At 40.6% G+C, this 8,279-nt stretch overlaps 2 protein-coding genes across 2 annotated transcripts; one reads left to right on the top strand and one right to left on the bottom strand.

Annotated features, from left to right (window-relative positions):
• Positions 1-124: 124 nt before the first annotated feature.
• LOC108049190 (homer protein homolog 1) lies at positions 125-4,445 on the top strand. The gene is given in 7 exon segments (XM_017130301.2): positions 125-222; positions 809-1,097; positions 1,154-1,599; positions 1,659-1,737; positions 2,153-2,425; positions 2,665-2,799; positions 2,853-4,445. Coding segments are annotated over 7 exon segments (1,629 nt in total). The 5' UTR covers positions 125-208; the 3' UTR covers positions 3,246-4,445.
• A 201-nt stretch (positions 4,446-4,646) lies between these two features.
• LOC108049191 (protein Aatf) lies at positions 4,647-6,318 on the bottom strand. The gene is made up of 2 exons (XM_017130302.1): positions 4,877-6,318; positions 4,647-4,809 (listed from the first exon to the last, which is right to left on the bottom strand). The coding sequence occupies exons 1-2, from the start codon at positions 6,238-6,240 to the stop codon at positions 4,707-4,709; spliced, it is 1,467 nt and encodes a 488-aa protein (XP_016985791.1). The 5' UTR covers positions 6,241-6,318; the 3' UTR covers positions 4,647-4,706.
• Between the last annotated feature and the right edge of the window lie 1,961 nt (positions 6,319-8,279).

The raw sequence follows: 8,279 nt of genomic DNA, 5'->3' as shown, positions 1-8,279 counted from the left end.
GGCGGCGTAAATATGTACATAAACACACACGCACACGCGTGGGCAGGCCAATTATGTGGGTGTAAAGGTGTGCAGGTGTGCGTGTGTTTTCCGCTTAAGAACCAAAAAATCAAAAGCAAGGCTGCCGAAAGGCTTAGCACATAATGCAATTTAGTCGGCGGTCGCCAGTCACCAGCGATAACGGAAAGACACCAGAGCTCAGCGGACAATGTCGGCGGATGGGTAATAGATAAGATAGATAAAGGCACTGCCGATCTGAACGGGAATTGCAGAACCCCAATAAATCAATCGCGAATTCCTCAGTACAAAAGGGACAAACAGGACGGTGTGGATCTCCTAAAGAAGTTACTCAACCAAATCAGACCGCGAGTTTTTCAGAGCTAAAAAAGCAACCAAAATACTCCTCACTAACGTAGTTGCCAGTTTAAAGCCTTAGGTGAATTCGATGGCCTTAATAATTCAAAGCCTCAAATCAAAAATAAGTCGACAAGTCTTTAAACCAAAGGAATTAGCAATCGGTAACAAATCGAGTAGATCCAGCTTTGAAAGTGGCTTAAAATAACGTAAAACAAATCAAAAATTAGTCACGTTTATTTTAAATAAACACTATTAAAAGCTCTGTTTCATCGTCATCATGGATAATTAATTAATGTTAATGTTTTAGCATGAAGCCGAGATAATGGCCCAAACATTTTATATTTTGTTAAGACGCTCATCATCCGGTCCCTTACTACCTGTCGTCTACTTACCGAAATGGAATTTTTAATTAATTACACCCCCGCCATTACAATCCTTTTATGACCCACAGCGAACAACCAATTTTCACCTGCCAGGCGCACGTCTTCCACATCGATCCGAAGACGAAGCGCACTTGGATCACGGCTAGCATGAAGGCGGTCAACGTGAGCTTTTTCTATGACAGCTCGAGGAACCTTTACCGCATCATCAGCGTCGAGGGCACAAAGGCGGTGATAAACTCGACGATCACGCCCAACATGACCTTCACCCAGACCTCCCAGAAGTTCGGCCAGTGGAGCGATGTACGGGCAAACACGGTGTACGGCTTGGGATTCGCTTCCGAGGCGGAGCTTACCAAGGTGGGTGTCGAATCTGTTTACCATCGTCTTCGTGACTGATACCTCTTCTTTCACAGTTTGTGGAGAAGTTCCAAGAGGTCAAGGAGGCAACCAAGAATGCCATGAAGTCGGCCAACGGCTCTAATGCCGTCACGCCCACCACCTCGGCCAATACGTCGCCCATTTCAGGGCGTGCTGTGGGCTCCATGCAGAACGACAACACAGCCATAGATCCGCACACAGTGGAGCCGCCCAACCTGAGCAACACGAATACACAGAACGCCAATCCGGACAGTCCCTCCCACAAGTTGCTGAACACCAGCGATGTCAAGTCGGACATCGGATCGGCCACGCCCTCGCCGCAGCCCACTTCAGGCGGACCTGCAGGTGGTGGCGGCGGGGTAGTGACCATCTCATCGGGCGGCAGCATTGTGGGCATGCACACGGGTCCGGGAGCCGGGGCCACCGCAGAACAGCAGCTCAAGTACGAGAACGAGCGCCTGAAAATGGCCCTGGCACAAAGGTGAGTGACGAATATATAGTCCTAAGATCTGGAGTAAAAGGTTCTTTGTTGCTTTTCAGCTGCGCCAATGCCAAGAAATGGGAAATTGAGCTGGCTACCCTGAAGAACAACAACATTCGCCTTACCAGCGCTCTTCAGGTAAGCTAATCGCTTCACAAAAAAATCTAAGCAACAGCTAAATTATACCCACCAGTTTTGTCTACTAGATCAATGATTTTATGCCGAATTGTATAAATCCTTGCAATTATAGGAAAATTGTATAGTCATACACCTATTCCATCACTTCCTTCTTATTAAAGTGTTTAATACCCTGTTCAATTTCTTTCTGTTTTTATAACTTAGTTTTTGAAAGTTTTAAGTTTTATCTAAATAGATTTCTAACTAAGAGCCTAGTTTTCGTAAAAACAGACAATCAGATATAGCTAGATCCACTCGGCTGATCCTGAACATGAACATACATTTAAATACCCTCTGCAAGGGTGTAAAATACAATTTTACCCAAAAATATTTATTTTGGATTAATAAAAAGACACATTTTCTTCTTGACCATAAGGAATCAACTGCCAATGTGGACGAATGGAAGCGCCAGCTACACACTTACAAGGAGGAGAATATTCGCCTCAAGAGGGATATGGAGCAGATTTGCGTGGGCGGTGTCGGTGGGGGAGCTGCAACCGGAGGAGGAGGTGCCGCGGACGATGAGTTACGTCGTGAAGTGGCTACACTCAAGGCGCGGACCGAACAACTGCAGAAGGAACTCTTGCAACAGGAAATTGAGCTTAAGTCGGCCAACCTTAGTCTTCGCGAAAAGTCCAATGACCAGACGGTGAGCAAATCCAAAGCCATGACTGTTGACGAAGGTTCATTTTTTATGGTAAAATAGTTCGGATTAAATAACTATATCCTATGCCAAACTTTTATTGTTTTAAGAGACTCTTTTAAATTTTGTTAAAAAATTAGATGGCAAATCAATATATTTGCTAATAATTTTTGTTGGTGATTAAATTTCGCTTTCTTTTCCATATTTACCTTCGTTCTGAGAAAATAATTAAATTATTTTTCCAGCTGGCCAAGCTGAGCGAGTTAAACGTGGTGTTCGCCAAGCAACTTTCGGAGCTATATGGAGTGCAGAAGGATATGGAGAGTGTTATACAACTAGCAAAGTGCACTTGAGACACAGAGTTGGTGGTTATGCGAAAGGTATGGTGTATAAAACCTTTGACTATCGTTGTGCTAATTGATCTCCATTTCAGGTTTCAGCGCAGGAACAGACTACAATGATAAACACTACAACGACATCATCGACAACAACAGGAAGTACGACTAGTAAACGATATTTAAGCAACTTTCCAACGGCCGAGGCCGAGAGCACGCTCTCCAATGTCACCTCGATCCACACCCAGCTTCAGTCGTCGCTCTACGAGACCCAGAATACGGCTCAGCTGAAGGCCTTAGACAAGCACTCAGCCCTGCTCCAGGAGCTGCATCAGCGGCAGGCGGCTCCAAGGCGCCTCTCCGCCTCCGCTGAAGCGACTGCTGCAGCAGCGGCCGGTTCTGGTGGGGCCAAAACTGCCACCATACTCGTTTCCAAATCAAAAACCAAAACTGGTCTGCCCCTGTTGCTGAAGAATTCCATTAACAATTAGAAAAAATTCAAGAGAAAGGTGACCAGACAGAGAACTTAGTCTGTGGCATTTTTGTAATCTTTATATTGGTAGTTTGTATACAAGGACGGCGCTAAGAGAGAAACGTCGTACTCCCTCAATCCCTCCCATCCTTTCTCATTTTGGGCCGATATTTGTCATTTGTGTGTCGTAACGACTTTTGGTATCTTCGAATCGAAAACAGAATAATCCTATGCCCAGTATTTTCGTCAAAATTGTTCGTGTCCTTGTGGCACTTTGGTAGATCTTAATCGATTGATTCTCGTGCGCATTGAAGTGCAATATACATGTATCTCTAGTATATAAATGTAATGATGATATTATGTGCTCTATACACTTTCAGCTAATTGTTAATTAATTTTTAATAAGAGCTTGCTAACGAATACTCCCCGAAACTCATTTCCCAAAGAAAAATCAAAGCATTTCTATCGAACCAGTGTCACAAAGATTATTTGTAAATGTGCTTGAACTTTTTATAGTATTTTTAGAAAGAACCTTTTGTATTCTATAAATCATAGGTGTAAAATTTAAATATTTATTTATTGAATTGTATTTCGACCACATCCGATTTCGATGCCCCATCACTAGGCTCCCATTTATTGCAGTTATGCACTGATTTACTAACATTCTATATATGATATTTATAAACATAAAAAATAACATATGCATAACTAACAATGACTTAGACGAAGAACACATTAAGAAACCAATATTGAATATAAAGCTAAAATAAAGTGAACTAAGAGAAAATTTTATAAATGGAACGAAGTCCAAGTAAAACACGAGACTAGCAAAGTAAATTTAAACAAAAACCAGTCAAGTATGTGCATCAGTGGACAACTAGTTTAATGCATTAACAAATTATTAAAATTAATTTATATGTATCGAATCGAATAAAAATCGCAAATCGAAAGAAACCAGCAAATAATACTTAACAGTACACAATCTCCAAAACACAAACACCCACTAAACGAAATGGTTATGAAGCGGTAATTTCGAACGTTTGCGGTTATATTCAAGCCATATTGTTATGCAATCGCTGCATAAATTACCCAGTTGAGAACAAATAAGAATTAATAACGAAAATGAAATGTTGAACATACAAATTTAGCAGTTAAAAGTAAACAACAAATGAAAATATACATAAATAAATATATGAAATAAATTAAAGTCAAATTCTAAGACATTTTTATTTTAGTTCAAATGAATTTAGGCTTAGGAATTATTTTAGGCATTCGCTAACAGTTGTGTTAGTACCTTTAATTTCCAGCATAGTACCATCATAATTTATTTGTGGATTATATTATCTAAGTAAAGTGGAAAAAAGAAAACAAGAAATCTTCTTGAATGACAATATTAGACACTGACACTTTAGAAATTTTATTCTTATTTAAAAAATTCATATACCATTTATTGTTTTATTAAACTTATATTATATTTTATCTAGACAAATAATGATTTGTACAACTCTGACTTGGAGCTCTCCGTCCAGTCGCTACCTTCATTGGGCGCCATGAAGTTGATGAGTTTGTTGTGAACCACGTACCTGAAGTAACATTTAAAAGGCAACCATTGAAACATAAAATAGCATAACTTTAATTTCATTTACATACCGCAGTTTTCGGCCCTTGCTGGCCCTGGTGTCCACCTTCTTCTTCATCTTCTGGCGCAGCTTTTGCAGCTCTACGAATTGCTTGGTAATCTCACTCATGTTGGACGAGGAGCTGGCCTTGTACTCGATGAGCTCTCGAAGCTGCTGGTGGTAGAAGTCGCTGTCGTCGTAGATGTGCTTCAAAGGTTGCACCGGCTCGTTTTCTTGCTGCTCCGCCTGATTACTCTTTGGCGTCTGCGACTTTTCCACGAGCGCCTCCCGATTTGCCAGAGCGCTGTCGATCTTCTTGATGATGTCGTAGTCCTCCTGTAAGGACTTGCGCTTCACACCTGCTCCGGGGGTCAGGAGTTTGGTGCGATCGTCCCACTTCAGCAGAACTTCATTGCGGTATCCGGTCATCTGCTGGAAATTGTTGTGCAGTACAGAACCAAACCGTTTCGCGGGTATTTCCGAATCCTCTGAAGGCTGCTTTCGTTTCACTGATTTTCTCATCTCCGAGTTTTGCTGGTGGAGCGCCGACTGAAGGGCCAGAAGTTGCTGCAATAGCTTGGATGAGCGCTCCTGGGCCTCGCTTAGCACCGATTGAAGCTCATCATTGTGGGAACCCATTTTCTGCAATGTCTCCGGTCCAGGCAACTGATTAGCCTTGCTTGTGAACTTCTGAGTGTTGATCCTCAGCTCAAGGAGACGCTCCCAAATGCGAAGTTGGTTTTGGACGCACAGTCCTTTTTGGATTTCAGCCTGGTGGTTGGTTTTGGACATTACATCCGAGGGTTTAATGGTGTCTTCCTCTGCTTCTATATCTTCATCGTCATCGTTGTCGTCATCATCATTCTCGTCCTCTGTTTGACTATCTTGACTGCCAGATTCAGAGTCGTAATCCTCCTCTTCGTTTTCACTTTCTTTAGATTCGGAATCTCCAGTAGAACCTTTTGGTTGCTCTTTAAAGGAAGCCATAGCTTCCTCATCCTCTTCTTCACTGGACTCCTCTGGATCTTCAGCCTCTCCAGCTTTTAATTTTAACTTAAAGTCAGCCAAATCCTCATCATCTTCCTCCTCATCGCTATCCTCATAGGACAGCTCCTGGTCCTGGTCCTCATCCTCCTCATCGTCCAGTTCCCTGCGACTGCTGATCTTGCCCTTGTACCGCTCACTCTGCTCCGAGAGCAGCTTGACGTTCCTCTTCCGAAAGTCGGTGCTCCGAGCATCCGGCAGGTCGTACTCCTCCTCGAAGTCCACCAGACGGGGCCCAGTGGCCACGTCAAAGTCCGAATCCTCCGCACTGTCGCTCTCGTTCGGATGGGCCAGGAGTTTGCTGACCTTTTCGGCCACCGTTTGAGGCTCTTTCTTTGATTTGCGCAGCATTTCTTTAAAGTTTCATTTATAATTTGAAAGTGAAAGACCTAGTTTCACCACATGGGACTGGACAGAGCGGTGTGACCATTGTCGCAGATTTAAAAAATACCTCTTCAGAAAGAAATACCATATTTTGGGAAGAGAATTGTAACGTTTGGGTATTTTTTAAAAGTCAGCTGTTCGAGTATAGGCATTTCTACAGAAATTTCCCAAAAATGTATAAATTGTTCGTAATTAATATTAATAATTGCAAGATACTATTTTTTGTTAAACAATTTGCATATCAATTTGTTTACTTATGGAGGAAATATATTTATGACATATATTTATAACAAATTTTTTTTCTTTTTTTAAAATAAAACATAATTTTTTTGAGTTGTATTTGCTTGATTCAAAACATACACATGCAAGAAAAAGTATGCGTACAAACATGTCCCGCAACTTTGGAGTTAAAAAAAACATGTTGAAAAAAATCTTACAAATTTAATTTTTATTTTAACAGATAGTACATTTATTTACCTCTCGTTTGATGTAACTTTTAAATTTCTAACACTTATACTTTTCCCGATATTAAGAAAAATGTACAAAATGCAAAAAATGCAAAATTGCAGTTTTTTCATTGATAACTGATAATCAAAGTTTAATTAATAGTTTGTAATCAAATCTGGCATATTTATGTTGTAACCAGACGTTATTTTTATGATGGGAAAAAATATAAAAGAAATTGACCATGATTTGAGGAAAGTCATAGTAAAACTACGTGATAAAAGGAAAACTATTCGGGAAATTGGTGGGATAGTTGGCAGATCACACAAAGAGTCCTTGAAAATTTTAATTTATCGGGTTCCTGTGGGTCAAAACCCCGCTCTGGTAGACCACCAAACTTTCTGAGCGTGGGAGGAGAAGCGTTTTGAAGACAATAAAAATAAATCCAAGCACAACAACCTCCCAAATGGCAAAGGATATTAAGGACATGTATAATAACGATCATCATGGAAAAAAAGTTTGCAAAATTTTGAAGAATGAAGACTAAACAGCTGTACTGCCCGGAAGAAATTACTCATATCATAAGTCAACAAAATCAAACGAATGGAATTCTCCAGAAAATGCAATAATAAGCCCCAGGAATTCTGGAAAAAAGTGATTTTTAGCAACGAATGCAAGTTTTGCATATTCGGGATAAAGGTCCGTAAGCTTGTGTGGCGAAAGAATGGTACAGCCCTCGACATCCAAAACCGTGCCCCAACCGTTAAGCACGGTGGTGGTGGCATTATGGTTTGGGTATGTTTGGCGGCCAGTGGAGTTGGAAATCTTGTTTGCATTGAGTCCACAACGGATCACATGATGTATATCAACATCCTAAAAGAAAATTTACATCAAAGAGTCACGAAACTGGGACTGGAGGATGACTTTTGGTTCCAACAGGACAACGACCTAAAGCATTGTGCCATAAATACGAAGCCTTGGGTGCTCTATAATGTGAAAAATCGGTTAAATTCGCCACCGCAGTCCCCAGATCTCAATCCCATTGAGCATTTGTGGGAGCTCCAGGAGCGCAGGATCCGCCAGCACACCATTACATTAAAGGATATGCTAAAAAAAAGTGATGGTCTAGTAATGGAATAAAATATCGGTGGAGGACACTACGAGATTGGTCCAGTCAATGCCAAATCGGTTGGCTGAATTCCTAAAACGAAAGGGGTACCTGACTTCGTATAAAATTCAAGTCCTTTTGCCAAAAATATGGAGTTTCCTTTTGATTTTTGTCTTTGTACGCATACTTTTTCTGATGCAAAATCAGGCCATTTTGTACATTTTTGTGAATATTAGGAAAATTATAAAGTGTAGGAAGGGTTAAGATACATCAAACGAAAGGTAAATAAATGTACTATCTGTTAAAATAAAAATTAAATTTGTAAGATTTTTTTCAAAAGGTTTTTTTAAGCTCTAAAGTTGCGGGACATGTTTGTACGCATACTTTTTCTTGCATGTGTATGTATGTATATGGAACCAAAATAGAAATATTTTTAGGTTTGTACAATAAAAAA

This window comes from Drosophila rhopaloa, unplaced genomic scaffold (genome assembly GCF_018152115.1).
Source record: "Drosophila rhopaloa isolate 14029-0021.01 unplaced genomic scaffold, ASM1815211v1 contig_2, whole genome shotgun sequence".
Lineage (NCBI taxonomy): Eukaryota > Metazoa > Arthropoda > Insecta > Diptera > Drosophilidae > Drosophila > Drosophila rhopaloa.
The sequence above is the reverse complement of the archived record's forward strand: the minus strand, read 5'-3'. Positions and strand labels throughout refer to the sequence as shown.